Source organism: Microtus oregoni, unplaced genomic scaffold, assembly GCF_018167655.1.
Source record: "Microtus oregoni isolate MIOR12 unplaced genomic scaffold, Mior012 000097F_ref0000449, whole genome shotgun sequence".
Classification (NCBI taxonomy): Eukaryota; Metazoa; Chordata; class Mammalia; order Rodentia; family Cricetidae; genus Microtus; species Microtus oregoni.
Genome location: NW_024544710.1, coordinates 3,954,753 through 3,968,650, shown reverse-complemented (window position 1 = coordinate 3,968,650; position 13,898 = coordinate 3,954,753). Strand labels below are relative to the sequence as shown.

The following is a 13,898-nucleotide window of genomic DNA, read 5'->3' as shown; positions in this document are numbered from 1 at the left end:
GTCACAACATCCAAGGGCACAGGGGCACAGGTGGTCACAACTTTAAGGGTACAGGGACACAGGTGGTCACAACATCCAAGGGCACATGAACACAGGAGGACACAACATCCAAGGGCACAGGGACACAGGTGGTCACAACATCCAAGGACACATGGACACAGGAGGACACAACATCCAAGGGCACAGGGACACAGGTGGTCACAACATCCAAGTGCACAAGGACACCGGTGGTCACAACATCCAAGGACACATGGACACAGGAGGACACAACATCCAAGGGCACAGGGACACAGGTGGTCACAACATCCAAGGGCACATGGACACCGGTGGTCACAACATCCAAGGACACATGGACACAGGAGGACACAACATCCAAGGGCACAGGGACACAGGTGGTCACAACATCCAAGGACACATGGACACAGGAGGACACAACATCCAAGGGTACAGGGACACAGGTGGTCACAACATCCAAGTGCACAGGGACACAGGTGGTCACCACATCCAAGGACACATGGACACAGGAGGACACAACATCCAAGGGCACAGGGACACAGGTGGTCACAACATCCAAGGACACATGGACACAGGAGGACACAACATCCAAGGGTACAGGGACACAGGTGGTCACAACATCCAAGGGCACAGGGACACAGGTGGTCACAACATCCAAGGGCACATGGACACCGGTGGTCACAACATCCAAGGACACATGGACACAGGAGGACACAACATCCAAGGGCACAGGGACACCGGTGGTCACAACATCCAAGGACACATGGACACAGGAGGACACAACATCCAAGGGCACAGGGACACAGGTGGTCACAACATCCAAGGGCACATGGACACCGGTGGTCACAACATCCAAGGACACATGAACACAGGAGGACACAACATCCAAGGGCACAGGGACACAGGTGGTCACAACATCCAAAGACACATGGACACAGGAGGACACAACATCCAAGGGTACAGGGACACAGGTGGTCACAACATCCAAGGGCACAAGGACACAGGAGGACACAACATCCAAGGGCACAGGGACACAGGTGGTCACAACATCCAAGGGCACATGGACACCGGTGGTCACAACATCCAAGGACACATGACCACAGGAGGACACAACACCCAAGGGCACAGGGACACAGGTGGTCACAACATCCAAGGACACATGGACACAGGAGGACACAACATCCAAGGGTACAGGGACACAGGTGGTCACAACATCCAAGGGCACATGGACACCGGTGGGCAACAGGAGTTCTTGCTTCACCTTTGGAGGAAATGGATGATGTGGAAACGTGGACCCTTGGCTGTCACCTCACAGCCACGAATGCAGAGCACTGGGCGTCTGCACAGCTGACTGTGGCTGCCGGGCTGGGGGTCCCTGGCTGCTATGGGTTGTTACATGGGCCTTGAGAATGGGACCATCTATTTGCCACCAAAGTTGCAGCCCATGTTTGTAAAGGAACTCAAGGGAGTCCTGGTTCCCAGTCCTGGTGGGGGGTTGTGGGGGCCCCCGAGTGCCAGAGCATCAAGGAAGAAACACAGCTCAGCCTCCCTGTAGGTTCTCCCTGAGCTGAATGAATAGCAGAAGGACAGAGCCTGGGTGCTCTCCAGGGTACCCCTCTTCTAGGTGAGGGCAGACTGAGAAAGGGTGGGGAAAGGAAGGAAGGGAAGCATCCTACTTCCTCCTTCCCAATGGGGTCCAGATTTACTCTTCAGACCTCAGCCTGGGAACCTGCGCTTGCTCCCCTAGAGGCAGCAGGGTCAGCGGACCACAGCAACAGTATTGGGAAGCAGTAGGTCTGAATGAAGATGAGAGAGGCTGTGTGCTCAGTGGGCAGGCCAGGGCTGGCCAAGTCATTCTCACAGAGCTGTTGGTGTCCTGCCATGGCTTCAGCATGCAGCTGTACTGATGACAATGGCCCCGAGCCTGCACGAACAGTGCCTGGTGCTGGAATTCACCACAGCCAGGTCTGGCTTCCACGTGCAAGCTGTCAGAGCACAGCTGTGAGTCTGTCACACTGCACTCAGCTCTCACCCTTGCCAGAAGTAGCCACGAGACTCGGGATGAGAGCCCCAGCCTGAGGAATGAGACCATCTTCTCAGAGAGGGGCTCTGACCGGGGTGTTCCCCACTGTCCCTTCAGGCTCTCAGGTCACTGTCCTCCCACGTGGATGATGTGCTGTCTCCCTGAGCTCATCCTGTGTGGCTCAGAGGGACCCCCGGAGACCGTGGGAAGGGGTGTTGCCAGGCGTGCCCCAACTCCACAGGCAGCTGACTCTTCCAGTTTGCAGGGACCCTGCACTGCTACTACCTGGCGCTCCTTGAGCTTACGGTATTGCAGGTCCCAGATGAGCTCCTGCTCCACAGGCAGGCGTGAACCAGCTAATCTGAGGAACACCGCTTGCACTTCATGTCCTGCCCAAGACAGATCTTGAAACTCTTATTTTAAATGTATGAGTTTATTTTAAATTGATTTTAATTTATTCTAAATCAATAAATGTCTGCATTGTGTCTATGGACCATGTTTGTGCCTAGTGCCCAAGGAAGCCAGAAGAAGAAGAGGACCTCTGATCCCCTGGGCCTGCAGTGTCAAATGGTTACTAGCTGGGTATCTGTGCTGGCAATCAAATCCAGGTCCTCTGCAAAAGCAGCCAGTGCTCTTAGCTGCTGAGCCATCTCTCCAGTCCCTCAGGACAGGACTTTTGAGAGCACCCCTCATGGTAGAATCCAGAGCCTACTTTGGCAACTCCAACCTTTTGTGGCCCTAATCACAGTGTCCTTTTGTGACTTTTACTTCCTAACACACCATAGCCTGCTGTGGTTTAAGACTAACAAACCACCTTGTCTTGTGTGCTCTGGATCCCTCACAGGCTCCGGTGTCACCTCCTGCTTCCACTCGCTGAGTCAGAGCTTCCCACGCCAAGGACAAGCACACTCCACTCACACATTCACAAGGGCACACGGCCAGAGCATGGGGCAGAGTCCACGGGCCCAGATGTTTCCTCCTCGCCAGCACCCGACATCAAACGTGGAAAGCCCTGAATCTCAGGAATGCAAGCTGGCAGAACCCATCCCAAAGTCTCAGATCTTGCCTGGCACTTGGTCCGGGCTCAAGGCTGGAAGCCATCCAGTCTGTCTCTGAGGGCAGCATCAGAATGTGGAGCCCAAGAGGAGGTAGGGAAGATGGACCCGGAACAAACAAATACCACGTTTGGAAACGTCAGTGCCATGTGTGCAGGAGGCACCTGTGGGAGACCTTCCATGCATGTGTAGATGCATTATCTTAATCATCAAATGCACACATCTCAAGATGGTTCAAACCTGAAAACCTAGTCCCCTCCTTGGAGCCCACAGAAAATCTGGGTGCCAGTGCTAGAGAGATGGCTCGGGAGGTTAAGTGCAGTGTGCAGCTCTTCTGGATATGAGTTCAGTTCCCAGCACCCATGTCAGGCAGCTCACATCACTTTGATCAGTTTGGTTTCAGGGAGTAAAACAAGACAGGTCTCCAATGGAACCTGCACTGATGTGTAAACACCTACACACAACTGCATGTGCGCATGCACGCGCGAGCATGCGTGTCCGGAAACACACAATTCAAACTAAATCTTTCCCAGGTGGTTGTGGTGCATGTCTTTAATCCCAGCACTTGGGAAGCAGAGGCAGGTGGATCTCTGTGAGTTCAATGACAGCCTGGTCTACAGAGAGAGGTCCAGGATAGCTATGGTTGTTACACAGAGAAACCTTGTCTCAAAGATTAACCCACCAAAAAATAAATAAATATTTTAAACTTCTGGTCCCGATGATACCCATCTATAACCCAGGTTTCCTACAGTAGGATTGGAGAGACAAGAAGAATCTAGAAGTTCCAAGGCCTGTTAGACAGCTGTCCAGAGCATGAGCAGAAATCAGACACATCTTCCTTTAAATAAGGTAGACTGAGAGAACCAACTCCCAGGTAGTTGTACTCTGACCACCACACATGTGCCATGGCACAGGAGCCTCTTTCTCTCTTCCACACCCCCCAGTATATGTTTCTCTCTCCCTTCCCATCCCTCCCTCCGTCTCCTGCACTCTCTCACAATACAAATACCCCAAACTCTTTAAAACCAGGACTTTTCTAATGGGAGCTGGATGAGATCACCTGTCAGGACCCGGACGGTGTGGAGATCTGGCGCTTAAACTGCCATGGGACATCACCTCTGTTGGCCACAGAACCACTAAAGACTCATTTTGTCACCACCAACGCAGAGCCAAAAGGTGCTCTCTGTGCTCCTTATAGCCCATGTGCACACTGTGTGGAGCTTCTCTTACTCTACCAACCACAAGCCTGTGAACTTGCCTCCACCCCTCTACTGAAAAGGTCCAGGGGACAATCAGGGGACTTGGCAACTCATTCCAAAGGATGGGTTTGCAGGCACCCCAGGATGAAGTGCAAATCCTAGGCCACTACTCCATCAGTGCCATGCCTTCCAGGATAGAATCATCTAAAAGGTCAGAGACAGGGATGGGAAAAAAAACAGGAAAGGAGAAAGCACTGCTGAATGCAGGCGACAGGAGGCAAAACGGGTTTCCTGAGACTGTCCCAGAGATGGCAGTAGTCAGGGCAGGGCCGGGGTTCTTTTCTGGTGGTGGGGGGAGAATGCTGGCCTTGTCAGCCCTGGCCCCAGCGCACCTGGCTAAGCTTGGCTACATGGTGGTTTCTCAGAAGAGAGACCACATCCCATGCAGGACTACTGTTCTCTTTATCCACAAAATTCTTTATTTCAGTTTTGAAAACCTCATGCATGAGAACTGTATTAGGGGAGATAGAGTGGAGTGTAAATGAGGACTGGTATTCTTAGAGGGGTGGGAAGGAACAGTTTCCACCCTGTTGCTGTACCTCATCCCCCACCAAAAGAGAACATAGGACAAAATGACTTAATGTGCAACAGCTGTCACCGAGGATAGGCGGGGACAAAAGCGGGGGGCACAAAGTCTGCTCTGGCTGGAGAGCAGAGGTCCTCAACTTGTGGGATACTGACATTAAAATTCATCTAAAATTCATAGCAGTAACCAATTTACAGGTATGAAGTGGCCACGAAATAATTAGTACAGCTGGGGTACCACAACATGAGGAACTGCATGCATTAAAGGGTCGCAGCAGGAGGAAGTCTGAGATCCACTGCTGCAGAGTGACTGGAAGGGAGCAGGATCCACGGGTAGTAGCCTGGCCTCTTCTGCAGGGGCGCTGGGTTCAACCTGTGAGGCAGAGCACAGTCAGGCTAGCCCTGGCTTCCTGAGCAGCCAGGAATGTGGGAAGGGCAGTGGGAGGCAGAACACTCACTTCAAAGATCCTGTGCACAGCAGAACACTCCCTTCAAAGAGCCTCGAACTTTTCATTGAGGGCCTGCATGAAGGCTGAAACACAGGTTCAAATGGGTATTCCAGACCCAGACACACAGGAACGGACCCGCCTGACCCCTTCTCTGTGCCCCAGGAACTTCCAGCCAGCCACCTCACTGCCCTCCAGCCACCATGCAAGGAGCCTGGGGACAGACTCCCCCACCCATCACCGAGCTCTATGTGGGAGCGTTTTTTCTACAGGAGAACAGCAAGGACAGGCAGTCCTCAAACGCTGGGCCACAGCACTGCCAGCCCTACTTGTGAAACAAGCAAACATGTGACAACAAACACTTCACAAGCCACACCCGCCAGGACCTCAAGGGAAACTACAGCGGGACTGTCTAAATGCCCAGAGAGAAGGGAAGCTGGGGGACTCATCTGCACCGCACACGGGAGAGCACTGGCTCTGGGTGCAAGTCCCTGCAGTCAATGCACAGAGGCCCCCAGTCTGGCCTGCTTGAGGTCACCTCCCACCAGAGAACCGCCCCTCAGCCCACCCCAATCACCTGCACCCAAACACTGAGTTCTCCCTCCGGCCCTCTCCCCATTGCTTCCCTGCCCTGGCTCGGTCATACCTAGTTGTTCCTTGAGTTCCTCTATTTCCTTCTGTAACATCAGGCACTAGCCCAGCAGATGGGAGAAAAAGAGAGAAAGATTAGCATTCAATGTCCTGGCCTTCTGTCTGCTCCATTCAGACGTCTTCCTAGTGTTTACACCTCTCACTGGCCACAGTCCTGTGAGGAGACTGGCAAAGAACCTCAAACATGAAGGAGGTGTCCTCTTTCTGTGGAGTGTGGGACAGGCGTTGGCACAGAATGTGAACTGTCAGCTCAGGGCTATCTGGGGCTGGCATTTATTTTTGTGAGAACCTTACCTGCGGACATCCTGGTGTGCCTTGTACTGATTCTGGCTGACTCTCTCCAACAGGTAGTAAAGGATCCACAGTTGGATCCTGTTCAGCTGAAACTAAAAAAAGAATATAAATGTATTATGCAGCTTCAAGGCTTGGCGTCCATGTGGGAAGGAACTGGTGAAATCTGAAATGAGACAACATCACCCTCTGCTGGTCCCCACGTGTGTATGTTGCGACATCACTTGCACCAAGCTTTAAGCTTTTCTATTTCTTGTAGCTCCTAGGCAACCCTGAGGCTCTATGTACCCCTATTATAAGGACTGCTAGTGAAATACAGAATGTGGGATGAGCCTAATGCCTTAGCAGGGTTTACCAGCAAAAACTCTGGTGTGCTAAAAGGCCACCTCTGGATTTGGTGTTGTCATATGATGCTTTCATGCCCTGAATCCTATAATCCTACTCTTTTCTCAGTGTGGCCTGAGGCCAGACCCACCCACACCCAGTCTCCTGTCACCCCCTGCCTACCTAGACAGGAAAGCCCAAGGCTACAGTCTCCCAAAGGAGGAGAGCCTTGATATTCCCCCTCACCAGCTGCTCTCAAACCCCAAAGACTCACCAGCAGAGGCAGGAGCTCTGAGACGGGCACTTCTCTGCCTCAAGACCTGAGAGCTTCCTGGAACTTGGGGTGCTCGAAGGTTGAGGTCTCCACTGCTCATTTCTCCACGATGCATGAACATGCAGGGTTGCTCTGCCCTGTGTGTTGGAAGCTGACACAAAAATTTCTCAGTGAGTACATGTCATGGAGGGGCTGAGGGGCAAGTGGGAGAAAAAAATGGAGGCTTGTGAGGCTCATCCCATCCGCACCTTCTCTTCCTCCTTCAGCCTCAGGGCAAGAGGCAGGAATGGCGCCCCCAAGCACTGAAAAGGCTCAGATCCTGGCCTGGCTTCCTTGGGGAAGAGCCAGGAGGGAGGATCAGGAGGCCCTTGGATCTGACTACAGCCAAGCTGTGCAGCCCACACTGGAAGGGCTCTCCGGATCCAAATCACCCAGACTGTAGCCAGGCCTGCTTCCCACCCTGCCTGGCTAGAGAGAGGAGATGCACAGGGAGGGAACAGTAGCCAACACCTAACTGAGGCTCCCTCATATCCACCCTTCCTTATGACCAGGACCCCACACCAGACATCCTAATCAGGGCAAGTGTCCACTGACTACCCCGAGGCCAAGGTAGTGGCAGAGGGAGCAGGACAACGGTCTGTGCTGGGGAGGGAAAGGGCGGGGTGAGAGGGGACAGAGGGTGCTCTACTCACTTGAGCCTGCAGGCCAGAATCTCTGGTGGAGTCATCATCTTTGGCTCCTGGCTGGGATTCCTTTGTCTTCTTTGCCAGGGATTTCTTCCCAGTGCAGAAGGGCTTGCACTCTTTGGGCCCCGAAGGCAGTGAGCATTTATTGCCCTTCCCTAGCAGGGCAACCCCAGAGATTGGGGGGAGGGTGGATGGTCCTACAGGAGCTGACTTGAGTCTCTGTCTCCATGCTGGGAAGGTTCTTCCCAGGGGTCCTCTTGAGGGATCTAATAAGGACTTCTCATGGACTTGCTTCTGAGGCTTCTCCTGTGCTGCCTTCTTTCTAGGACTGGTCTTGGGAATGGCACCTGGAGCAGTGGCAGCAGGGGCAAGGACTGCAGCAGAGGTGGCAGCAGCAGCAGTGGCTCCTGGGATGCTGTGTCTGCTCCCTTCTTTGCCCCAGACCACACTTTGCTTTTTCTTAGACAGGGAGCCTTCCAGCTCTCCTGAAGCCTGCTTCTCCATGCTTGAGCTGAGTGTCCGGGTAGCACTGGACAGTACAGAGGGGGGCACATGGACGAAACTTTCCCTGCCATGGACAGTCGCGTGTCTGCCTGTGTCTTCCAGCTCAGTGAGGCCACTGGACTTGCCTTGGCCTCCTTCTTTGAGGGAAATGGTCACCCTCATCATTTGTGTCTCACTGGCCTCATCAGAAGATGTAGGGTATGAGGAGGGACACTGAATACTTTCACTGCTCAACATCCTACTTGTGACACCTCTTCTCGGGGCCACCCAGGCTCTGTTTCTCCCCAGGCCCCGGGGGTACAGTGGGCTAGCCGAGACCTGCTTCCCTTCAACACTGCTCAGGGCCTGCCCCCCTCTGCTGGAGACATCATCTACACTTCCCCAAAGGGCGGCCAGTTCAGCGGCGCAGGTTTGTGGGGACAGGTACCTGGAAACTCTTCGCGTCTGTAGGTTGGACAGCTCTCGCATTATCGCTGTAGCCTCAATACTGAGCTGGGGCAGGAAGTCCACGCCGACATCTTCTTGGTCCACGGGAGAAGCGGCCCTGCCTTCTGGCTCACTAAGCAGCCCTTCTCCTTCCTTGGTTGCTTCCGACTTAGGCCAAGGCTCCTCCTCGCAGCTATCAGTCCCAGGGAGACCGCCCTCTCCCTCTCCGATCTTCAGAGGCCCTTTGATGAGGCTCGAGCCCTCTGCAACTCCGAGACTGATCAGGGGGTCCTCTAAGTGTTCCCTGCCCTCCTGCCCGAAGGTGGCTTCAGGAGCGGATACCTTATCCTCATCCCGGGAGCTCATGTCGCCAGGAGGGGCGGCACGGCCTGAGGGAAGATGTTCTCTCCCACTCACCACAGAGAAAGTGAGGTCTTTCACCACGGGGGGCCGCAAGCGGTTATGTCAGAGGCCACGTGACTTAGCGTGACGTCGAAGTCTCGAAATTTCCTCACACTCAGGCGTGAAAGCCCGCCTTTTAACGCGGCAAAGTAAGCACTCTCGTCTCTATTGGCTAGGGCCCTGGGTACCAGCCAAACAACGGCCGCCCTGGTTGGTGGCTGGCTGAGTGGCCGACCAATAAGACGGGCGGGGGGGGGGGGGGGGGGGGGGGGGGAGAATGCGCTAAGTCTCGCGTTGTTTCAAACGAGACGTGTAGCGCCAGTGGCGGTGGCGGTTCCCTTCGCCACCGAAGGCATCGCAGCCGCCGAGGGAAGGCCGCCGAAAATGCAGAGAGCTGGTGGCCGTGTCCCCTCAGATGGCGCCTGCTGGGCTGCAAACATGAGCTCTCCTGATGATATGTCTGTGCAGGGAGGTGGTTTTGGGCCGGAAAGTGGGGAGCACATGGAAGGACGCCGCTTTAGCCATGGATTCCTGAGGGGACATGGCTTCGGCTCCGACGAGAGGCTGTTCCGGAGCAGAGAGGACAAAATGTGTTTCCCTGTCTCCAAGACTTTCCAGTATGACTCCTGGTTAGACAGTGATGAGATGGAGGGCAGGTCAGACATTTGGGGCTGCGAAGGTCGGCCTGGCACTCCCGTGGATGAGAGAGGGGACAATTTGGACTTTGCACCGCAGCTGACAGTAGAGGGTACAAGCTTCGGGCAGTATGTAGCCAACCGGGAGGCCTGGGGTGTCCGCAGACATCCGTCCCCCAGAAGCTGCGCTTCTGATCCCTTTGGTATTTGGGGAGACACAGACACAGGCACAAGCAGGAGAGGCTTGAGACCTCCGACCTCTATGGAAGGGCTGCAGCTCTCAGCTAGCCAACTGCACTCCAGGGGTCTGGGGCGGGGCAGGGCCTGGGTGACCCCAAGAAGAAGTGCCAAAAGCAGGATAATAGCCAGTGAGGATATTCATTATCCGTCCTCCGATCCTGAGTCTTCTGATGAGGCCAGTGAGACACAAATGATGAGGGTGACCATTTCCCTCAAAGAAGGAGGCCAAGGCAAGTCCAGTGGCCTCACTGAGCTGGAAGACACAGGCAGACACGCGACTGTCCATGGCAGGGAAAGTTTCGTCCATGTGCCCCCCTCTGTACTGTCCAGTGCTACCCGGACACTCAGCTCAAGCATGGAGAAGCAGGCTTCAGGAGAGCTGGAAGGCTCCCTGTCTAAGAAAAAGCAAAGTGTGGTCTGGGGCAAAGAAGGGAGCAGACACAGCATCCCAGGAACTGCTGCTTCCTCTGCTACTGCCATCTCTGCTGTGGTCCCTGCCCCTGCTGCCATTGCTTCAGGTGCCATTCCCAAGACCAGTCCTAGAAAGAAGGCAGCACAGGAGAAACCTATTCAGTGGGATGCCTCAAGAGGACCCCTGGGAAGAACCTTCCCAGCATGGGGACAGAGACTCAAGTCAGCTCCTGTGGAACCAGCCACTTTCCCCCCAATCTCTGGGGTTGCCCTGCTAGGGAAGGGCAATAAATGCTCACTGCCTTCGGGGCCCAAAGAGTGCAAGCCCTTCTGCACTGGGAAGAAATCCCTGGCAAAGAAGACAAAGGAATCCCAGCCAGGAGCCAAAGATGATGACTCCACCAGAGATTCTGGCCTGCAGGCTCAAGTGAGTAGAGCACCCTCTGTCCCCTCTCACCCCGCCCTTTCCCTCCCCAGCACAGACCGTTGTCCTGCTCCCTCTGCCACTACCTTGGCCTCGGGGTAGTCAGTGGACACTTGCCCTGATTAGGATGTCTGGTGTGGGGTCCTGGTCATAAGGAAGGGTGGATATGAGGGAGCCTCAGTTAGGTGTTGGCTACTGTTCCCTCCCTGTGCATCTCCTCTCTCTAGCCAGGCAGGGTGGGAAGCAGGCCTGGCTACAGTCTGGGTGATTTGGATCCGGAGAGCCCTTCCAGTGTGGGCTGCACAGCTTGGCTGTAGTCAGATCCAAGGGCCTCCTGATCCTCCCTCCTGGCTCTTCCCCAAGGAAGCCAGGCCAGGATCTGAGCCTTTTCAGTGCTTGGGGGCGCCATTCCTGCCTCTTGCCCTGAGGCTGAAGGAGGAAGAGAAGGTGCGGATGGGATGAGCCTCACAAGCCTCCATTTTTTTCTCCCACTTGCCCCTCAGCCCCTCCATGACATGTACTCACTGAGAAATTTTTGTGTCAGCTTCCAACACACAGGGCAGAGCAACCCTGCATGTTCATGCATCGTGGAGAAATGAGCAGTGGAGACCTCAACCTTCGAGCACCCCAAGTTCCAGGAAGCTCTCAGGTCTTGAGGCAGAGAAGTGCCCGTCTCAGAGCTCCTGCCTCTGCTGGTGAGTCTTTGGGGTTTGAGAGCAGCGGGTGAGCAGGGGAGGATGGGGAAAGGAAGGAAACCTTAGGCTCTGTCCCTTTTGGTGATTGTAGCCTTGTTCCTTGGGCTTCAGTCCAAAGGAGACTGAGTGTGGGCAGGGCTGGCCTCAGGCCACACTGTGAAACAAGTTGGCCTGTGGGATACATGACTCTAAAGGGTGGGACAACTCTAACTGCAGAAGCTTACTTTTAGGGCACCAGAGTTCTTGCTGGTGAACCCTGCTTAGGTACTGTGTTCCTTCCTGAATGTAACTGTGGGTGGTAGTCCTGAGAACATTGGCTCAGGGCCACAGATTTAGGGGCTCCCAGCAACTTAATGCTGCCTCTGGGCTGGAGTGAAGAAGAATAGCCTGGGCAGAGTTGAGGTACAATTGCTTCCAGCAGAGGCTGTTGCTATCCCATTTTAGTACCCACCAGTCCCTGCACAATCACAAGCCTAGAGGTCTTATCCCATCTATATTTTTGTGTCTCATGTGACTGTGTGTGTGCGTGTTTTCAGGTGGCCAGGAACCACCCCTGCGTCTCCCATTCACAATGGGAGAGAGGCAATATCAAACACCAGGAGCACAGGCTTGCCAACAGGTAAGAAAGACTTTCTCAGCTCAGAAATGCCAGCCCCAGATAGCCCTGAGCTGACAGTTCACATTCTGTGCCAACGCCTGTCCCACACTCCACAGAAAGAGGACACCTCCTTCATGTTTGAGGTTCTTTGCCAGTCTCCTCACAGGACTGTGGCCAGTGAGAGGTGTAAACACTAGGAAGACGTCTGAATGGAGCAGACAGAAGGCCAGGACATTGAATGCTAATCTTTCTCTCTTTTTCTCCCATCTGCTGGGCTAGTGCCTGATGTTACAGAAGGAAATAGAGGAACTCAAGGAACAACTAGGTATGACCGAGCCAGGGCAGGGAAGCAATGGGGAGAGGGCCGGAGGGAGAACTCAGTGTTTGGGTGCAGGTGATTGGGGTGGGCTGAGGGGCGGTTCTCTGGTGGGAGGTGACCTCAAGCAGGCCAGACTGGGGGCCTCTGTGCATTGACTGCAGGGACTTGCACCCAGAGCCAGTGCTCTCCCGTGTGCGGTGCAGATGAGTCCCCCAGCTTCCCTTCTCTCTGGGCATTTAGACAGTCCCGCTGTAGTTTCCCTTGAGGTCCTGGCGGGTGTGGCTTGTGAAGTGTTTGTTGTCACATGTTTGCTTGTTTCACAAGTAGGGCTGGCAGTGCTGTGGCCCAGCGTTTGAGGACTGCCTGTCCTTGCTGTTCTCCTGTAGAAAAAACGCTCCCACATAGAGCTCGGTGATGGGTGGGGGAGTCTGTCCCCAGGCTCCTTGCATGGTGGCTGGAGGGCAGTGAGGTGGCTGGCTGGAAGTTCCTGGGGCACAGAGAAGGGGTCAGGCGGGTCCGTTCCTGTGTGTCTGGGTCTGGAATACCCATTTGAACCTGTGTTTCAGCCTTCATGCAGGCCCTCAATGAAAAGTTCGAGGCTCTTTGAAGGGAGTGTTCTGCTGTGCACAGGATCTTTGAAGTGAGTGTTCTGCCTCCCACTGCCCTTCCCACATTCCTGGCTGCTCAGGAAGCCAGGGCTAGCCTGACTGTGCTCTGCCTCACAGGTTGAACCCAGCGCCCCTGCAGAAGAGGCCAGGCTACTACCCGTGGATCCTGCTCCCTTCCAGTCACTCTGCAGCAGTGGATCTCAGACTTCCTCCTGCTGCGACCCTTTAATGCATGCAGTTCCTCATGTTGTGGTACCCCAGCTGTACTAATTATTTCGTGGCCACTTCATACCTGTAAATTGGTTACTGCTATGAATTTTAGATGAATTTTAATGTCAGTATCCCACAAGTTGAGGACCTCTGCTCTCCAGCCAGAGCAGACTTTGTGCCCCCCGCTTTTGTCCCCGCCTATCCTCGGTGACAGCTGTTGCACATTAAGTCATTTTGTCCTATGTTCTCTTTTGGTGGGGGATGAGGTACAGCAACAGGGTGGAAACTGTTCCTTCCCACCCCTCTAAGAATACCAGTCCTCATTTACACTCCACTCTATCTCCCCTAATACAGTTCTCATGCATGAGGTTTTCAAAACTGAAATAAAGAATTTTGTGGATAAAGAGAACAGTAGTCCTGCATGGGATGTGGTCTCTCTTCTGAGAAACCACCATGTAGCCAAGCTTAGCCAGGTGCGCTGGGGCCAGGGCTGACAAGGCCAGCATTCTCCCCCCACCACCAGAAAAGAACCCCGGCCCTGCCCTGACTACTGCCATCTCTGGGACAGTCTCAGGAAACCCGTTTTGCCTCCTGTCGCCTGCATTCAGCAGTGCTTTCTCCTTTCCTGTTTTTTTTCCCATCCCTGTCTCTGACCTTTTAGATGATTCTATCCTGGAAGGCATGGCACTGATGGAGTAGTGGCCTAGGATTTGCACTTCATCCTGGGGTGCCTGCAAACCCATCCTTTGGAATGAGTTGCCAAGTCCCCTGATTGTCCCCTGGACCTTTTCAGTAGAGGGGTGGAGGCAAGTTCACAGGCTTGTGGTTGGTAGAGTAAGAGAAGCTCCACACAGTGTGCACATGGGCTATAAGGAGC

The 13,898-nt window shown here is 54.3% G+C and overlaps 2 protein-coding genes across 2 annotated transcripts; one reads left to right on the top strand and one right to left on the bottom strand.

Moving 5' to 3' along the window:
• Positions 1-4,759: 4,759 nt before the first annotated feature.
• LOC121442875 (uncharacterized protein CXorf49 homolog) lies at positions 4,760-8,845 on the bottom strand. The gene is made up of 6 exons (XM_041644520.1): positions 7,556-8,845; positions 6,864-7,014; positions 6,269-6,354; positions 5,970-6,015; positions 5,336-5,409; positions 4,760-5,250 (listed from the first exon to the last, which is right to left on the bottom strand). Exons 1-5 carry the CDS (start codon positions 8,843-8,845, stop codon positions 5,369-5,371), a joined length of 1,614 nt encoding a protein of 537 aa, XP_041500454.1. The 3' UTR covers positions 4,760-5,250; positions 5,336-5,368.
• A 474-nt stretch (positions 8,846-9,319) lies between these two features.
• On the top strand, positions 9,320-13,419 carry LOC121442901 (uncharacterized protein CXorf49 homolog). The gene is made up of 6 exons (XM_041644544.1): positions 9,320-10,594; positions 11,136-11,286; positions 11,823-11,905; positions 12,164-12,209; positions 12,770-12,843; positions 12,929-13,419. Exons 1-5 carry the CDS (start codon positions 9,320-9,322, stop codon positions 12,808-12,810), a joined length of 1,596 nt encoding a protein of 531 aa, XP_041500478.1. The 3' UTR covers positions 12,811-12,843; positions 12,929-13,419.
• Positions 13,420-13,898: the final 479 nt, after the last annotated feature.

Coding starts and splice junctions, on each gene's coding strand:
- LOC121442875 (XM_041644520.1), bottom strand. CDS start 8,845: ATGAGCTCCCGGGATGAGGATAAGGTATCCGCTCCTGAAGCCACCTTC. Junction 6,355..6,863: donor CAGAGCTCCTGCCTCTGCTG/GTGAGTCTTTGG, acceptor TTTTAGTTTCAG/CTGAACAGGATCCAACTGTG. Junction 5,410..5,969: donor GGAACTCAAGGAACAACTAG/GTATGACCGAGC, acceptor CCTGTGTTTCAG/CCTTCATGCAGGCCCTCAAT.
- LOC121442901 (XM_041644544.1), top strand. CDS start 9,320: ATGAGCTCTCCTGATGATATGTCTGTGCAGGGAGGTGGTTTTGGGCCG. Junction 11,287..11,822: donor CAGAGCTCCTGCCTCTGCTG/GTGAGTCTTTGG, acceptor GCGTGTTTTCAG/GTGGCCAGGAACCACCCCTG. Junction 12,210..12,769: donor GGAACTCAAGGAACAACTAG/GTATGACCGAGC, acceptor CCTGTGTTTCAG/CCTTCATGCAGGCCCTCAAT.